The sequence below is a fragment of the Camarhynchus parvulus genome, chromosome 2 (assembly GCF_901933205.1).
Source record: "Camarhynchus parvulus chromosome 2, STF_HiC, whole genome shotgun sequence".
NCBI lineage: Eukaryota > Metazoa > Chordata > Aves > Passeriformes > Thraupidae > Camarhynchus > Camarhynchus parvulus.
In genome coordinates this window covers 93,672,024-93,691,945 of record NC_044572.1, presented here as the reverse complement: position 1 = coordinate 93,691,945, position 19,922 = coordinate 93,672,024, and the positions used below count along the sequence as shown (strand labels likewise).

The 19,922-nt window shown below is 35.8% G+C and overlaps 1 protein-coding gene across 4 annotated transcripts in view; it reads left to right on the top strand.

Annotated features, from left to right (window-relative positions):
* Window positions 1–19,922, top strand: part of ZNF407 (zinc finger protein 407) — a 334,309-nt gene that overhangs the window by 229,087 nt on the left and 85,300 nt on the right. For 3 of the 4 annotated variants that reach the window (XM_030971008.1, XM_030971006.1, XM_030971007.1), the window contains exon 8: window positions 5,967–6,145. In XM_030971008.1, the coding sequence (XP_030826868.1) occupies window positions 5,967–6,145 (179 nt within the window). The remainder of the gene's footprint in view (window positions 1–5,966; window positions 6,146–19,922) is intronic. The other variant, XM_030971009.1, reaches the window with a different exon arrangement.

The window sequence follows — 19,922 nt, the reverse complement described above, 5'->3', positions numbered from 1 at the left end:
GCAGAAGCAGCTATGGTAGCGAAGGCATTGCTTGTCCCCAGCAACTCGTGTCCTCTGCCCACCAGAGGTCTTTAGGAACAGCACAGGGAAGTGTTTGGCAGCAGTGACACAGGCAGAGCTGAACTGGCACTGGGACATTGGAGTTGCCCTCCTGAGCTCCCATGGAAGGAGCTGTGTGCTGCTAATTCCAGCAATAGTATTGTAAGTCGCTTGAGAATTGAAGTTGGTTGCAGAGCATATCCATATGATTGTGTCCCCACTCACTTAAATAAATGGTAGAACTTTTGCTTTTAAAGGCAAAGAGCAAGGAAAAAGAAACCCAGGTACATGGTAGTAGTGAGAAGGATGAGAAAATGTGTTACATTTCTTGTACATATATACATAAATATATATGTTTTCTGTGTGTGTTAATATTTAATAATTATTGCAGTTTTATGATGGTAGTTTCAACACATTATCACATTTTTGGCTATGATATTTTGCTTTTGTTTTATTATTTCTTGTGCAATATTGTATTGACTCGTAGCACTGAAGAGGTAAGCTGTAGCTTTTGAACTTGCAGTCTGGATTGCCAGTGGTATCTGCAGATTATGTATTATTATGTAGCTAGTTTGCACTAAGTGGCAATCAGTTTATTTTATTTTAAAACCAGAAATGTAGCTAAATATTGAATAAGCAGGGAAGGATTTTTGGTTGGTTGGTTGGGTGGGTGGTTGGTCTGTTGGTTGGTTGGTTTGGGTTTGTGCTGAATAGAAGTTGGGCAGAGTGTCTGTCATTGTGGAGGTTTTGATTGAATAAGCCTGTTTGTATAATTTAATTATCACAGATTGATGTATTTGTTTCTTTCCTATCAAGACAATATTGCCCATTAGGTTGTTTACCACCACCCTACTGAATGCTAGTTTCCATACAGTTTACTGACAGCAAGAAACAAAGGCGGGCTAGAAGGGCTGCATTTTGGAAAGCAGTAATGCTGAAAACAACCTGAAAGGTCACTACATTTAACTGAGCATGCAGGAACTCTTGGATACTTCTGCAAGAAGTATCCAAGAATTCCCAGAATTGGCTGCAACTGGAGAATGCTGAGCATGGGGAAAGTCATGGCATCCATGTATTCAGCACTGGTGTGAAATGTGAATATATTCAAAGCTTAAAGCAACTGGAAAGAATGTAGGGAGAACCTGATGATTCCTCAGAGTGAGTTGGGAGGAACTCGGTCTCTGTAGCTCTTCCATTGGAGGTCCAGGTATCAGGAGATTCTATGGCCAAGCAAGGTGTGTTGGACATGTAGCACTGTTAGCTGAATGCAGGGGGATAAGAAATGAGACAGTTTGTAAAAGGGAGAGTGATCAACTGAAGAGTAATTTGCCTATAATTTCAAAAGACTCCCTGTTGCTCTCCATCAGAAACCATGTTTTGGTGTCAAAAGGGTTGTGGTTTGAGAAAAGAATCACTGGGCAGATGTTTATGAACTGTGCTATCAGTGAGGTCAAGCCAAATATGACTTTATGTTTCTAAAAATCTATGTCTCTCCTTTTCTAGCATAATTACATTATTGCAATTTTGACTTAAAGACAGTTTTCCAAGTTAGATGGCATTTTCTGTGAAAGAAATACTTGCAAACGTTTGGTGAATAACTGAGGTTAAGAATCTACAATAGTGCATGTTGCTTCATTGAGAAGCTTGCTTTCATCATAATTGCTTTTATGATAAAAGTGTCTAGAAAGTATGTGGACACTTCGCTATTTTTCAATCAAAATGCTGCAATTTCTCTGTGCTTGCAGGTTGCATAGCAGTGTATAAAGGTTGCAGAAGCCCTTCAGAATGCTGTCTATATGAGAATGAACTTGATACATACTGACAAACGGGAAAAACAGAAATCTTTTCAATCAGTTGGTTGTATCACTGTGTTTGTTTTTATGTTGCAAATAGTGATGTCAATGGAGGTGCCCTAAGTCCTTTACGTTACATGCATTTCTCTGCAGAAAGGATGTTTATACCTAATGTTCTGGAGAAGACCTTTTGAAAAAGGTTTATATTGTGCAAATAAGAGTCCTACAAGGTGCTAAAATTTTTAAAACTTAGTGGACTGGATAATTAACATTTTGCCTCATTTGCACCTCTGAAACCTTCCATTTCCATGTCTTGCAGTAAGTATCTTTCTGAAAATGTCAGGCACTGCATAATGGAAGAGTGTTCTAATTTCAGTTTCTTGTTAGTAAATAGGAAAGAAGAATTGATTACTTCCTGTAATATTTCATTTAGGTGTTTAATACAATGCTAATGTATTGTCGTGTAGAAAACCCTTAAAAATATAGAAACATTCCTATTCTCATGGGCAAATTTAGAAGTGATGGATATTTTGTGAATTTCTCTTATTTCATGATTTTTATCCAAAACACAACGTAAAAGACAAGGACAGCAGCCACAGGTCTGCAGTTGAGTACTGAACTTGGCTGTTCACAGAGGCACCGAGGTAGGGTGGGAGATGTCTTTGGAGACATTCAGAATTGTTCCTGGGCAACTGGCCAAGGGTCATTCTTCCTGAGCAGCAGGGATGGACCAGACAATCTTGAGAGGTCCCTTTGAACATTAAGCATGCTGTGATTCTGTGACTGAAGTACCATTTTAAAATTGACAAGTGATTTCCAGTTTATGATACTGGAATGTGCAGCAACCTTTAATTTATTAAGAGCAGAAAAAGGTACCTGGTTGTTAGGAAGGGATTCGTAATGGCAGCATGGAATGTGCAGCTAGGACATCACTGTATGATGAACGTTAGAGACAAATGCCCTTTTTTGTCTTTTTCCAGAAGAGGTTTTCTGTTCATCTTAAACAGTAGCTACATTTCTCAGGAGAATCTTACCATCTGTCTCCCTTATTTCAAAGTGTTATCCTTTGCAGAAATGTGGGAGCTCTCCTGGATGTGGAAAGTAGGCCTATGCCCTTCCCAATATATCAGTCTTTCATGTAGGAGGTCATACAGGTTTGTTGCATGGGAAGTGTGCATGGAAAGCCACTTGTATTTCCTGTTTATCTGCCACATACCTTAGCAACATGTTCCATCTCTCACTATGTATAGCACTGACAAGACACTGAAAAATCCACACAGGTCTCCCTCTTCCCTTTCATAGGGTTTTGTGGGGTTTGCATCAAGTCTCAAACCTTTCTTCACATCTAATAAGACTTACTGCAAGACATGAAATAAAAAGAAAACTTCTTATTGTGTATCTCTACATCAGAATTAAATGTAAACTCATTGACTGTAGCTTTAGACTGATTAAGTCTCTTTAGAGAGTTCTCTTCTTGTTGCTTAAGAGCATGGACAAATTGACAGAAATATATAAATTTGATTTTAAAAATGGATCATAAGGATGAAAGCATGCTTACATGAAGCAATGGTAATAGTAATTTAACTTAGAAACCTCTACTTTACTGTAGCTTTACTGAAATACAGGCTAGTCTCCTAAAACCTGCATAGATTTGTTTGTGGCTGCAATTCAGACTGGAACTCAAAAACCAGAAAGAGTTCCTCAAATGGTTTTTATTGCACCATACTCAGTTTTCTAAATTTCAGAGCAACGGAAATCTGTATTTTGGGGTTGATAAACATCTGGAAGTGAATCTTATAATACAAGACCTGTCAAAAGCTTGACTATTATCAGCATTGCAACATTATAATGTTTTAGTTATATTCATGTCAAGAAATAGCTTTGATAGAAACACAGTGCTGTTTAAAATCACAGATTTACTCATACAATATAAAGTGATGTAACTACACACACTTTGTGTTGGTGGGGGTGTTTTGTGTCAGACATATGATAACATGCTTGTACAGTATGTGGGAAAAGACTCCTAATAAAACACACATTCAAAGCACACTGAGTGATTAAAAAATATTTTATATGCAGTACACTTTTGTCCTGTCATATTTAAAGGAATCACTTGGATTCAAAAGTGCTTGGATTTGCCAGTTGTTGCCATCATGGTTTACCTTATGATGGCAATTGCTGCTTTGCAACCTAATACAAGGGGCCATTTGTAATGCCTTGTGATCCCACATTCTTCATTTCTGATTAAGCCTTACTGGCCTTGTCACATGGAAAAATATGGGTTTAAATTTTTCATATCTGTATGTTGGAGTGTTTAGCAACAGATTTTTACTGATGACTGAATAAATGAGGCTTCAGGATTGTTCTGTTTAAAGTGCTGGAGCAATTTCCAAATCAAAGGAGATAGAGCAGGCCTTTTATTGCTTGAACAGCCTGGGTTTTCTTCACAACTCTTACATAGATCTCCACAGATCCTTTATATATTTCACAGAAATATTTCAAAGTAAAAGTTTTATATATTTCCTTAGCATAGTATGAGAGCTGAGCTAAAAGAACACAGATATTTCATTTCAGATTCGTATGCTCTGCTTTAATCTACTGCCCTTTAAAGTATAACCCATGGTAGAAGGTTACCAGGTCGTCTCTTGCTTTCATTGCAGTAGGTGTATACTGTATACCATTTTTTCCTTTTTTTGTAAAATACGTATTTCATTTTAACAACATCTATGAGCACTGTAAGTTTTTTAGGGCTGAATCCTGAAAGATACTGAGGACCAATATTTTCTATATTTTTCAGTGATAAGTGTCTTCTCTGACATTCTCAGGCATCTGATCATGATACCAGTATATAGCAGATGGACATGACAGAGGGTGAGCTTTGGCAGCACCGTAAGGCAGATACCAACTTTACTATGTCCATTTCCGAGGGAGAGACAAGCATTCCAGCAGAACTTCAAGCTGCTGCTTCCAGTTTATTTTGGAGGTCTTTTTTTTAGGTGCTTGTTACTGTAGAATTTCTATCATGATGTAGAATCATGGTATCATTCTATCATCTATCATTTCTATCATACTGTAGAATTTCTACCCCATGATGGGTGTATAATCAGTTGCCCAAAATGCTACAGTTGTCTTACTTGAGTATTTGTGAAGTGTTATACATTTATGTAGTTTACACAAGTGTTTGTCCTTTTTTTTAGGCTGAATTACTGTTCTTAGTTTGGCAATAATAATAGTATATGCTAGTAAGAAAGTCCAAATGATAAACAAAACACCAAAGCAATGGTACACGTGAACAGTTCTTTTGGGTAAAAAATAAATATACTGACTATTTCTGATTGAAATAAATGGTGCAGCAGTGTATTTCATCTAGGATTAATCACTAAGTTTGAATAAGTAGGAAATTCTAATGCAAAATAATTTTGTAATGAGACTGGAAAATTTTAAAGACTAGAAATTAAAAATTACTGCCATACTGTGAATAAGGGAAGTATGAAATATTTTCGTTTTTTTCAGAAATATGATTATAAATATTGCTTTGAAATATGTTAAACTAATTGCATATGTAATCTGACTTTTATGCATGAAGACTCCACTACTTTCACAAAAGCTGTTTTTAAGATGTAAACCAGCATCTGTGTGTATTTTCAAAAAATATGTAAACTTGAGCAACTCAATTCTCTTACCTAGGAACAGTTCACACAGCGAGATGAAAGTTGGTGGAACATACTTCAAAAATCATTCACAGCAACTCCTGTTGAATTTAGGAACTGTGTAGGAAAGGTTCATGTGTGAGCTCCACTGGGAATATTATAGGCATTTGTGTATTTCAGTTTTGCTAAGTAAAGACTTTTGCTTAATTTCTGTCCATCACTGACTACCATGAGAAAAATAGAAATTCTGTAAATGTGACAAATCAATCATTCTGGTTCAGATGTAATGTTCAGTTAACCTGAAACAGCTTTGGGAGCCATCATGCAAAGGACAACATTTATGCAAAACCTAAGAGGATGCAAAAAATCTACAGATAATGAAAAATAAGTGATGACTACTGATTTTCTGGTATATCACTAGGTTTTATTTGAACCACTAGTAGAAAATATATATATTTTTTCTTTTTTTTTTCTTGCTGTTTAGGTCTAACTGTGCAGAAAATATTCGTAAACACATCTTGCATACGGGAAAGCATGAAGGAGTAAAAATGTATAACTGTCCTAGGTGTGACTATGGAACAAATATCCCTGTGGAGTTTCGGAACCACTTGAAAGAACTACATCCAGACATTGAAAATCCTGATCTGGCATACTTGCATGCTGGTAAGGTCCTTGCTCCCTTTTCTTACAAATTAATTTCTAAATGCACGTGCTTAAATGATTGTAATAACAAAACAAGAAGTTATCATCATTTATTCTGAAGAAGAGCGTGGTTTCAAAATGGGCTTCATCCTCTTCAAGTTTTCCAGGGTTAAAGATTATGCATTAAGCACTGAAATCTATTCATGTTATACAAACAAATCTTACAGTTCAATAAACATCAGAAGTGCATGCTATTTAGATGCCTCATTTTGAAATCTAGCTGAACTTTTAGGGAGAAATATTTTTAAACATTTTTATTAAGTCCCTCTGCCTATGCTATTTCCCCAAGAACAAAAAACCAAAATTCCATAGGAAAAACAATGGCAAATTAATGCACGGCTTGAAAAATTCTTATATTTCATTACAAAAAATAAACTGTTTTTCATTAAAAGAACAGCAGAGCTCAACCAACAACTTAGATGTATCTTTTCAGGCTTTGTGTTAGAGAGCACATACATGGAAGTCACTGAAAGAATGCAAAAGAAAAACATTGCTTTGGAAACAGGAATTAAAAGAAAAAAGATGGGGTGTTTTCTGTTTAGGAACAAGTTTTTTTGTTTTTATTTGCTTTTGGGTTATTTTTGAATAGATTCTACAGTTCAGAGTGGAAGGCAGAAGATTAATGGAAGCATCAAGTTAGGAGAAAAAAATTCAGTGTTAGAATTTTTTTTTTCAGTGAATTCAGAGTTCAGTGATAGAAGGTTAAGAGAAATAATACAAAATTAGTGTGGAGCTTGAATGAAATGTGATCTTAATGGAGGAGAGGCAGATAACTTAGACATCACGGAGTGGAAAGACAAGTCAGAGCAGTGGGAAAAAAGAACAGATGGTGAGAAGAAAGAGTTGGGGAATCCAGAGGAGGAAGAAGCTATGTGGGCCAGAGTCTCCCTGAGATGCAAATTAATCTTCCATTGAATTATTACTATTAGTACTCCTGTGTCAGATGTGAATTTTGTGTAAGGAATTAATATCCTAGTTTTTGATACCCTTATATCTGTAAAAAAAGCAAACCCTGGAGAGTTTTCATGCAGCTTTGTGCTGTATGTACACTGTAGTTATTTTAAAACCTCTCAGTCTTCTCAAAATGACTGCTTGCTTTCCTGACTAGAGGCAGTGTATTATTTGTACCATATATTTCTATTTGCCAAGTATTCCACTTCATTTTGGAACCAATCATCGTGTCATGTCAGCATATGGTGGATAATATCTGGATGTGCAAACAAAATGCCAGTTGGCAGAATACCAATTTCAAAATAGGTCAGAAAACTGATCACATTTCACCATAGTTCTCACTAAAGCAAATGAATATTCAACTCAGAGCCTAAATCCAGACATTGTTGGATTTTTATTACAATAATCCCACTTAATATGAAAAAATCAAATGCTTTCAATAGGCAGATAGATATAACAGAGAGCTGTAACAGTGATAGAATCAGTAACATTCCAAAATTACAAACATTTTATGTACATTTTCTCATTATTAGTTCAAGACTATATCTGGATAAATCAATTGTTCATTGCAGCATGCTGTGGTTAAAACTGTTCAGCTTGCTTCTCTTGGTAACGCAGGAAAGCAGTCAACAGTCTGTTGTATCCTAATGATATTTCTTTTCTATACATTCACTCTTATACTGTAGAAATCCCCTTGCACTAAACAGGGTACTGTGCAAATATATTAGGACTAGATTGTCACCTAATTATTGTCAGGCTCAACTAGGACTGGTATGCAACAAAAGTCTTGAAACATTGTTTGTATAATTCCATTACAGAAAGGATGATACTGTATTTTCCTTTCAAAAGGAAACACTATTAAAGAGAAACCTGAGTGATAATTGTGCATTCATACCACAGTTAAATTAAGGGAAGTTTATTTTCTTCTTTTCAATCCATTTCTGACTGCTGGACATCTGAGAGTTAAAGGTTTTAGAGAAGGTTTTTAGAGGAATGAAGGACAACTCCTGTGCCCTGGCTAACATCCCTTATAAAAATAAGATTTGTTCTGTGTCTGGTTCACAGTTACTGATGACTTATTGGTCATTGGCTGCACCCACAGAGAATCTACAACACGACATAGAACCCCTTAGGATGATAGGAGTATGAAAGTGTCATCCAAGATTGATTTTTTTTTAACTTAAACATATTTGTCTGTCTTTTATGTTCTAATATTGCTTTGTAACAGGAAAGCTGGCCTTTTGCTTCTTTGAGCAGATAGACTAAGTATCTTCACTGGCAAAGAGATAGACACCAACTCCAGCCACTTTGAAGGACAGGCAGAAATTCCTTCACCACTCCTCATCAAGAGTGGAGCTGTGGGGTACCTTTGGGATGTGACTGAGAGTAAAAGTCAGGTCTGTTTCTTGTCTGTGAAATGAAGATTGACAATTGGATTTCCAATTTAGATTTAATGTTCTTTATAATTGTTGCGGGAGGACTGGAAGCTTCAGACAAGCCTTAGCCTCAGATTTTGGCAACAGTTTAAGTTCAAGGAATCACCCTGACCTGCAAGTTCTAATGATGGCAAGTCAGATCTGTTTATAAAATTAATTATTTATTAAACAGACAAGAGATAGCAGATGAAAGATCTTAATCAAAACCACTTACTACACAGTATAAAACGAAAAAGAACTACTAGTAGATTACAGCATAACATAAAAGTGCACAATATCAAGGTACCTATATTAGAGCTAGGAAAAGTATCGATTAGGAGTCAAATCTAACTTACCACTGAAACCATGGTAATGTGCACATTCCTTCACTTAATCCCTGGGGAGTAACTGCAAAGCAGGTGTTCGTACTCATGGGAGAAACTCCACACATTTCCAGGGAAATGTATAGAAAATTTCTGCTTTGTGGGAGTTTGGTATGGCTCTTACAGTTTTAAAGTGGATATCTGTCTGTCAAAAATCCAGCTTATCTTTCCAGATCTCACTTCCATTAGTAAGATGTTTATTGGCAGTTGGGAGGTGTCAACCCCATGGTGCCAAAATAACTCACTGTAAGACAGCTTGTCTTGTTTGAGTTATCTGACTGGTTAACAAACAACAGATAAGCTCTGGTGGGGGAGAGCTGCCCTGCTACGATAATATAATGCTCTAATATTAGTTTCTAGTTAGCTTTCTTTGGCAGCTACTGTACTGCTTCATAGGGTCAGGGTTAGTAAGGAGCTTGAGGAAGGGAGGGGCTGTGGGAGATGGAAGGCAAAAGAAGTTGGTTTTTACATTTGTGAGGATGATACTGTAATTGCAAGGTGATAGCACTTCTGTTCTAAATTGATATATAGAAATGCCAACAAACCAGGTCTTCAGATTTTCTTTCCTCTTTTTGCTATAGGTTCCCTCTGTCATAGGGGGAGTTATTTAACAATACAACTATATTCCTTATAAATTTTAGATATTTTAAAACAATAACAGTCTGGATTATACTTTTTTCTTTAACTTTTAAAATTTATTACATTTGAGCAACAGGCCTTTAATGCACATAAGCCAACAAAGATATATGCAGTGCACATAAAATTGTGACTTGAATTTGATGTACGCTTCAAATACCAGTTTATGCATTTAAACTTAATTTTTATATGAAGCATCAAATCTGTTTTTTAAAAATGTCTGTGCATTGTTCTGTAGGAATTTGGTGCCTATTTCTTTATATTCTTTGACCCGTTTTCTCAAGGTCTGTGTTAAAATTGAAATTTTGTTGGAAAAAAAGCCAGGAATCCAGAGACTGTTAGCCATTATCCACAATAAGAATTTATTTTCTTTTAAAAACCACTTTTAAGATACTGATAGATCTTACAGCTGTTATAAGAACAGAAATGGGCTTACGAGTAAGCTCAGGAATTCTGCAGGTAATGTTTAAGTGATAGAAATTTGGTTCTAGTAGAAGCTGTTTATGTACATTCTTGTTGTCCATGTGCAAATCTGAATGTGTGTCATTACAAAAGGAAAATGAATGCAATAGATGAGTGAATTGTCATATCATGTTGGTGACTATCATTTTAAAAAGGAAATAATTTTATTTAAAAAAATTCGTTTCTTACTGTGGGCTTGTCTGAATTGTGCGTCTCAAAGCAAGCTGAAGAAATATTTTGATTCTTGTGTGTGTTGCATTTCCAAAATTCTTGAATGTATTTTATTCTAACTGATGCTACATTGCAATACTGCGTTGAACTGAACCTGAATACTTTGTCAAGTGGGACAGGGGAAGGGCCCATATCTGTGGTAGATCTTGCCAGGGATCAGTATTCCAGTTTTCTTTCTCAGTGCTTCGTCTGCTTTGGAGCAACATCACTTGGTAGAGATAATTTCAGTTTGAACTAAATATTCATCATTTAGGAGCTCTTGTCTTAAAAACATTGTGATACTATTATGATGCATTATTTATGTCCAAACAGTGTAATATCTATGCCTGAACATCTCCATTATTCCAATAGCTGCAGAGTTCATGGCATCTCACAGTGTGCCATAGTGGCCTTCTGTGGATACTAAACTGGTCATAAGCAAAAAACTCTTCAGAGAGAAGGGAAGCAGTTTGTTCATTATTGGTTTTGTGATGATGTTGAAAGTTATGCAGTGATACTGAGGGTTTTTTTCCATATCATTATTTCCATGCTGCACTGTAAAAGTAGAGATGATTTCCGAGAATGTATGCAACCCTAGAAATCAGAATAGCCTGGTTATTCACTGAGCAAAAGAGATAATGGTCCTGCTTTTTGTACAAGTTTTCTCATGTGCAAAATAGGTGCAATGCAAATAGTTTTAAGTCACAAAGCTCTTGCTGTAAAATGGCTTCATAACAGTCAACTGTGTGATTAGGGAACTGCTTAAGGCATTGCAAATTTGGTGATGTTTAATTTAGAATTAGCAGTCTTCTTGGAAGTCATTTTTAAACAAAAATAAATCAGTGAAGCCAGCTCAACTCATTGTACTCTTTGGTAAGGTTTTTGTGTTTTTTTTTCCTGTGGCAGTGATACTATGCTTGCAAAGCACTCAAATTTTCCAGTGTGTGGTGAGAGTCTTCCACCCATAGCCCATGAGTAGGAGTGGAGGATCACTTACTCCTATGGATGCTGACAGAACTAAAAGTGTGAGCTGCTCCCCTGCTCTGCACAGACATGTTTTGGGGAATGCTTGGAAGTACAGCTTTGTGTGCCTGTGCCTCTGTGAAAATTATAGGTGCCTCTGGGGTTGGGCATTCACAGAACAAAGATTGTGACGATTGTGTTTTGGCAGTTGGCTGCCTACGTGGTGATTGAACGCTTAGTGTTCATGAAGAGTTACATAATTCATGACCAAATGATAGATAGGTACTTGATTATAGTGTATGAGTTGCTTCACAGGGAGAAAATATCAGACATGAGCTACTCTTAGTCTAGCTGAGAAAAGCCTAAGAAAAATCAGTTACTGAAAGCGTAGTCAGACAAATTGAAATGAGAAACAAGGTGCAAACACTTAAATATGAGGTCAATTGAGCTCTGGCAGCAACTAGCAAAAGAAATTATTCTTCTTCTGTTCCTTTGAGCCTTGAGAAGACTGGATGTCTTTCTGGAAAATAGGTTTTAGGAGGGCCCAAGGTTGCTGGGTTCACTGCAAAACGTAAGGGGGCTTTGATATACCACAAGTCAGACTATTATCTTATAGTCCTTTCTGCTCTTAAACCTTCAAATAGTGTTAATCCACAGCCTCCTGTTAAGGGCTGTGTTTGTGAATCTGTTTGTATGTTGTGATAGCAGTGGAATAGCTGAGGAGACAGGTAAGTCCCCCAAAGTGTTCTTTCTCAGGGAGGCAACATTCACATCATCAGTGCTAAATTCTTACTTTCTTTGAGCCTGAAGTGGAAATACACTCACTTAAACTGTTTGTTTCTGGTATGTCAGTAAATCCCTGATAAAATATCTTGTAACATGCGTTTATTTATTTGTTTAATGTGTTTAAAGAATCTGTATAAAATCCTGCTCTTTCCCTGGCAGTTCCCTTACTGTGTTATTGTCTGTTCTTTTATATATGTTTGAAAAGTGTTTTTGCAAACTTTAAGTGCACTTTTCAAAAGGCTGTGCTTTCCACACATTTCTCTTTCAGTTTCTTTGGCTTTTGAGAAGCAGGGCTGTACCAGCAACCTGCAGCATGATTGCATCATCAGCAGGGGACAAAATTGTGATCCTATCAGTTGTAACAGTTGCAATATTCATGAATGGAATTCTGAAAGTTCAAATAGTTAATCCCAAATAAAATTGTGATCTTTATCCCACTTGACAGCTACATTTATCAAATTATTAAGAGAAAAAATTGATTGCTAAAAGTTATGGTGTGATCTATTATGTGATTTTATCAAGGTATAACTGTATTACCAAGTGGAAACTGCAGACTTATTCAGAATGTGAATTGGACGCACAGAACCTGATAATATAGCAATTATATTAGTATCCTAGTGCTTTTTTACTTCTAAATATTTTTTGCTACTCCTTCCTTTTGTGTCTTTTTGATTCTTTAATAGAAAATATAGAGTTAAAAAATAGGAAAAATGAAATAATAAAAGCCTGTTTGCTCTAACACTCTCTATTAAAATTTATCAAATTTTATCAAAATACAAATTTAATCCAAATTTAATCTAAATTTATCAAAATAAAAAATATAAAATCAGAAAATGCTATTTATCAATGCAGCAATGGAAATACAAGTCAGTTGAGTACTTATACAAACTTGTAATTCATATCTGATGTAAAACCTCCGAAGAATAGATACACAGTTTTGTTTGCAAGAGTATTTAACTTTTTTTTTAATAGTTAATGTTCTTAGTCTTTATCGCTGTTTAAATAAAACATTTAAATGCTGTCATTTGAAGCAATATTAAAATTATCATTGCTAGAAATCAGGTGCAAGATTTTACAGCAATGGAATATTGCTTGGGTTTCTAGTCAGATAAAGCATTATTTTTGGTGGCTGGTATACTTTAAAAAAAGAAAAAAGCAGCAGCAGCTCTGCTTCAAACAGGTTTGCTCTTGTCATAGCTATTAGTACCAGTCTTTCAATAGCATGTCATGTTGATTGGCAGACACTCCCTTTCCTCTTTTGTGAAGAATAATAATTTTAGTGTGTGCTTGAAATAAAAACCTAGTATAAATGATTTTCTGTTTGTAAAGGAGAAAGCCAGGTTCTTTTTAACATATGTAGATTATGTATTATTGTGTTTCAGGAAGGATTAATCTGTGTTTAAAAAAAAACCAAGTAATTTTTTTTTAGAACTGTCATTTTTTTAGAAGGCATTGTATACCTAGCAGAGCTTCCATAGCCAGGATATTTATCTGGGTGGTCATGACATCAAAGCTGGTTCTTTCCCGGTAACAAGTGAAGTAGAAAAAAAAATTGACTTCATGAAAGTACTTTGTCGTTTTTTTTTTCCCTAGGATATTGCTTTTTCTGCTGCTGTTGAAGAGCATAGGGACTCCTTTCATAGTTCCTTAGTTGCTTTTCCTGAACAATCAGCATATATTCCTGCTGAGTGACATGAAAGGAGGTGTTGAAATATTTTGATGCAAATATTACATCATCTAATATTCAAAACCCACCACTGTTAATATTAGTTACATCCTTTAAGTGAAAGGTATTCTCAGATAAGAATGAAAGCCAATCAGTCTCACTGAAGAAAAAAATGTTCAGAATATAGTTTTAAAGGAAAAGGAAAATACTGCCTAGACCAAAGTGTGGAACACTTCTCAATACCTCTGCTCAGTGGAGGTATAACAGGTGTCCTGTTGTGTGCCATAAGCTGCAGGGCCATTGCACAGGAGTTTCCATATTGTGTGGAGCACCAGAACCATGCATTCACAATCCTGCTTTCTTTCCAGTGCACTTCTGTCCACGGCCCTCCTAGCAGTCATTGTTCCTTTTCTGAAAACTATCCCAGTTTGTAACAGGACAACTTAATTTTGTGGTGTGAACTATTGTTCCTGAGCAGATTAATCTCTTTGCCCATATCTAAATATTTAATCTGGGTGTTGGTGTGCACCTCCTTTCCTGTCGTTTCTCTCTGTGGCATTCCAGTTCCCAAAGTTGGGAACCAGGCTGGGAGCCTGCATGGGAGCTGTGCCACCATGGATGGTAGAGAAACCATCTTCAGGTCTGAATTTTTGTTGAAGCCTTAAAGCACCCTTGGATGAGCATCTGCCTTGCAAATCCCTTGCATTGCCCGTGCTGGATCCCTGCTGGTATCCATAAAGGCTGGTGGCTCTGCAAGGATGTCATGTTCACCAATGAAAAGAAGGTAATCTTACTCCAAGATACTATTTCATTATATTAATAGATAAAATATCCTTCATGAAGAACGAGCCACGTTATTGCCTATTTGGAGCTAAAAATAGGCTATCCTAACATAAAACTTTTAAAGCAAGGCTGAAATATTTAAGTGCAGAAGCAGAAGAAAGCCCTTAAGACAGGACAGCCATCTAGAAAGGCAAATATATTTGTGCTAGAAGATATATATGCATAATAGTCTGTGGCAAATGTAAATAATAAAAGGAAATACTAGTATTGGAATATCAACATATTAAAATTCATAAAAAAGCACCAAAAATGTGATATCAAGGTCATCAAGAAAACTTTACAACAAACAAAAAGAAAGGTGATAATCTTACAGGAGGAATAAAAAATAAAGATGTATAGTGCCTAGGAATAATTCAGGATATTTTTATGTGGAGATTGTCCTATACTCTGAACATTTAAATTGCTTTCCTATTATACTTTTTTAAGTCTAGATCTCTTAGTCTATCATCTAGGGAAGTTATACTGGAATTCTAAGAAATATAAAGGTCTTATATTTTAATTTTCATTAAAGTAAATATAAAGCACAATATAAGACACAACTTGAAGAACGAAATGAATTTTTTTTAAATGTGTGATAAATTTTTAATATATTTAGTAGATAAAACTTATTAAATAACTTATATATTTCAACTGTATTGAAAATAATTATATATTCCTAGTCTGTGATAGAAGTAATTTTTCAAAAATTTAATTCAAACAGAAATATAAATAATAAATATCTCTAAATAAACTTAAATAACATATTTTCTCAACTGTGCTGTCTTCATTATGAACTAATTATTTCATCAGTTGCAGAGTTGAACTAACAGTGCTTCAAAGACCTATGGGCACTCTATTTCAAATAACCATAGCAGAGTGTATTTTGCCTACAAAATGCCACCACCTCTTGGTGGCTTTCTCTGTGGCTGTGCATTACTTAGGGGACACTTCATGCTTTTTCTTCCTGTGAGACGTTACTGGTGTCCCAACAACCTGCACTGAAATTATTATTGATAAATAGCTTAAATTATTAGTATTTGTATCTGCTTGCAAGTCTTTGTCTGAGTTTTAGATTTTTTTATAAGTTACACAGAATTACCTGCTTGTTAGTCATAGCTTCATTACTGCACAAATAATAGCAAATTTCAGAATCAGAAAAGTGCTGATGTTGTGGTTTACAGCTATCAACGAAGTGCCACGCCCCAATCACTCATTCCCACCAATGGAGGGATGATGGGAATCAGAAGATTGAATCTCAGTCTCAAAATTGAGAGAGCTCTTAGGCTGAGATAAAGGCAGTTTATTAGGTAAAGCAACACAAGGAATTAATTCATCATGGCACGTGGCCTGGCAGGTGTTATCTACAGGAAAGCTGGGCTCCATGGCATGTAATGGTGGCTTGGGAAGACAGATACCAGTATTCCAATCATCCCCCCCTTTGCTTCTTTACCCCTCCACTTTACATGCTGAGAATGATGCCATGTTGAATGGAATGGCCCTTTGGTCACTTGGGTCAGCTGTCCTGGCTGTGTCCCCTCCCAACTCCTTGTGTACCCCCAGTTCCCTCGCTGGTGGAGTGGGGAGCAGAAAAGGCTTTGACTTGGTGCAAACGCTGCTCAGGACTAGCAAAATCATCCCTATGGCAAGGTTTCCAGCTCAAATCCAACACATACCAGCAACTGTGAAGTAAATTAATTAAATACCTGAGCCAAAGCCAGAACATAGGTATGAGGGATTGAAGCACAGTGTTAGTTCTGTGCTTGGTGCTTTACTACTTTGGATCATGAGTGAAGAGAAGAGCCCTCAGCAATAATTGCTCCAATGAATCACAAATCATTGCAATTCCATGCTGATTTTTAAAATTTCTTCTGGACTTTCTTTTTGTTTGCTTTCATTAATCCAATCTGTGCTGCACTGACTTTCCATTAATTTCTTGACATGGCATCTTGAGTCTTGACCTTTCTAAGTAGGATGCCTTGTCTGTCTGATACTCATGTTCTTTTGTACTTCTAATTTCTATTTTACTTCCAATAGTTCTTCATAATTTTTTCCATCTTTTCATTTACCAGATCTTTGGTACCTTTCAAATGCTAAATGCTCTCCCATATATCCTTAGTAACCATGCTGGATTTTTCTGTCCTTTTTAATATTTAGGTTTTATTGGATGAATGTAGATTGCACCTTCTCTAACTCTACCTTAAATAATTGCCACTTAAGGGAATTAAGAAGTACAAGGGAAGGAAAATGCTGACCCATAGACTAAGCAGAAGGAAAAAACGTTCCCACTGGGTCCAATTTCCTAAGAAGGACCATCAGGATAGTGACTAGGACCTGAAATTATGGGCTGAATGACCTCTAAAAAATTATCAGTTCAGAGAGGAGCTTGTCTATAACTGTTTGCACTAAAGGAAATGAAGATAGGTAGGAGTCTCACAGAAGAAAGATTGCTTCACTTTCTTGGTGAACATATAAGAGCATAATATGAAACTATATCTCATATAAATACACTGCATGTTGGCTGTCTATAATTCTTGTGTCATGTCAAAAAGCCATGGAGGCAGATATCATACCTCTTAACTCCCAGCTGGCCAGTTAGTGGGGAACCCCTTTTTCTTAGTACGTCTTCTGAATTTAAGATATTTTGCGCATGTCTTGCATTTATTGGAATGAGTATGCGCTCATCAATATCTCACATCAAAGAAATGGTTTGTACTTAAGTAACCACTGCAGATTTAATACAGATGTTTTCATTCTCTGAGTCATTACAATATGATTTTCATATAATTTTCTCTGATAGTAAAAAGAGACCTTAAAGTGACTGCAATTTTCATATAAATTGCATAGGAATTTGAGCATTAGTAAAAGCTTTGGGCAACAGACAATTCAGATCACTGGTTCAGATTCCAAATGTCTGGATGAAAGGTACTGCTGGTTTAAGTGGGTGCAATTCTGGTTCCTCGGCTTTGGAAAGTAGAGGAGGTCTCTGACCTCCAAAAACAGACTTGCTGGACAGGTGTATAGCTAAAAGGACTTCTCTGGTATTTAAATAAGATCAGATCCTGATTGTCACAATGCCTGCTTAAATAACATTTCAGAAACTTAGAATATTGTTAATGGAAGAGGTTTTTATTAGTAGTTTTCCTATAGTTAAAATAGTGGATTGCCCTGTAAGTGTTTGGAATGATAGATGATTCTTACAAAGAATCATTGAGATAGCTACCATACTACATGCTAAACTATGCTCCTACTTCTTTTAGATGTTGCCAAAATGGTAGTTCTTAATCAGTCTGGGAACTAATAGCAGATAACGGTTCTCAGAAAACAGGTTTTATGAGATGTAAAAGAATTTGCCTACTTTGAAGTAATAGTATCTAGAGGAAACATAAAATGAAAGCATCTATTGATAGCAAAGAAAGTCAAAACTGATTATCAAGTTATCTCAAGATATACTGAAAGGTTTTAGGCAAATATTTTTAATGTAACATTGGTTTTGGATTTGGTGTATCTGAAATTCAGAACTCTTTTTTTTAAGATTTGAAGTTAGGATAGGAGTATTAAACAACCAATTGTGCACTCGGTAAAATAGTTTTAGTAGTTTCTGGAATGTTAGAGTAATGTAAAATTAAAAAGGAAAAACCATGGTGAAACATTTGGAGTCCTCACATATTAGTGCATGTCACCACCACAAAGTGCCCGTGGGATAAAGCTGCTTCTAGTCAACTCAAGTTAGCCTCGTCTGGTAAGGATTTATCTACAAATCCTTACTGTTACAATAGTATTCAGTGTTCTATTAATTGTTGTTGACCCTTTCTTTTGTAGTCCACCTTCCCCTGAGCAATTCAGCTACTTTCAAAATTGTCAGTAAAATTTGCTGAGCCGTTTGTGTTCTTCTATCCACTCAAACAAAAATACTAAAATGTGAAGTTAGAGGTTTATCAGCATATGAAAGTAATGAAATCTCAGTTATCTGTAATTCAGCAGAGCCCTACTTGTAGTACAGATCAAGAGGGCTAAGATCGGAACACAATCCTCTGTTCTCTGTTGTAGTTGTGGGGGCTATTTTGTTGCATATGCTGTTTCCTGCAAACCTTTGAGCTATTTAAGTGACCAACTGATTGCATTTATTTCTTATAATGTCTTGAGATATCAGTTTTAAAATTATAAAACGCAATCATTCTAAAATTAACGAAAAAATAGAGCATTTCTGATAAATAAGGCTATTGTCATGTCTGATGACTGGTATGCAACAGTCAACTCCAATTGCAGGAAGATATTGTCAGGTTTGGGATATTGGCCAAGTACTCAGGGACACAGAGTAAATGGTTATAACTTGGTATAACCATCATAGGCCTCCTGAGAATCTTGGAAAAGCAGAGAGAGCAAATGACACTTTGGTGGAGAACCTAGACCTCCTGATTCTGAAAGTGCTTTGATTTTGCTGCCACCTTGTCACCAAAAACTGGGAGAAAAAGGATTGATTTTGGGGTGATGCTTTTATGTAAGGCAACTCAGACTCTGCTATGAAGTGAGTCTCAAAAGGTGGCTGCGCAGGTGCACAAGTGGCTCCCAAACTAAAGATGATGCACTTTGCAATGTCAGTGCCATCTCTCTGTGGTGATTCTGCTATGCAGAAGTAAGCTATAAGGAGATGTCCACATTGTGACATGAGAGAATTTTAGGCATAATGATTTTTTCAAATTATTTTTAAATTTTATCAACTTCTAGAATTCATCCTTTCTTAAATTCACAGCTTTTCTTTTTCTTTATTTCTTTTCTTATGGATGATTTTCAAAATAAATGCAGATCCTTTCTATATTAGCATTAACAGATAAACTGAGCTGATTAAAGTTATTTTTGCCAGTGTTTTTTTTAAAGAAATCATTGTAGAATTTGCAATTTGATTGCCCCTGATGCTGATTGGCAGAAGTAGGTCTCTTTCTTTGCTAATCTAGAATTGCAGATGTTATAGAAAGAAACAGCAAATTTAAAGTTGTACTTCAGTTTAAAATATAAAGTTTATGTTGATAAATCTTTTAGTGCTTTTGAATTTATGTTTCATTTGCATACCATAGCATTATATTGCATTTCCCAAAGCAGTTCCCTCTTTCTCCAAATACTGTTGTGTACTTGCTACTGATTTCACTGGGCGTATATATGTCTAAATTTGGTGGAACAGTAATTCTGTATTTTCAGTAGGTTTTACTAATTTACTTTAGTGTTTCAGGTACTATCTCTTACTTTGAAAAGAAGGTAATTGTTGCCTTTACACCAATGCTCCACCTGCATTGTTATAAAGATACTTGATAACAGATTTAAAAACTACTGATAAGTTCTAATAGGCTTTGGCTATATAGGATGAATAAAGCCAAATTACAGTCCTTATTTTTCAGGATTTTCTGACTATAAATATACCCATATAGCCATTGTTGTCCAAGAAATTACTA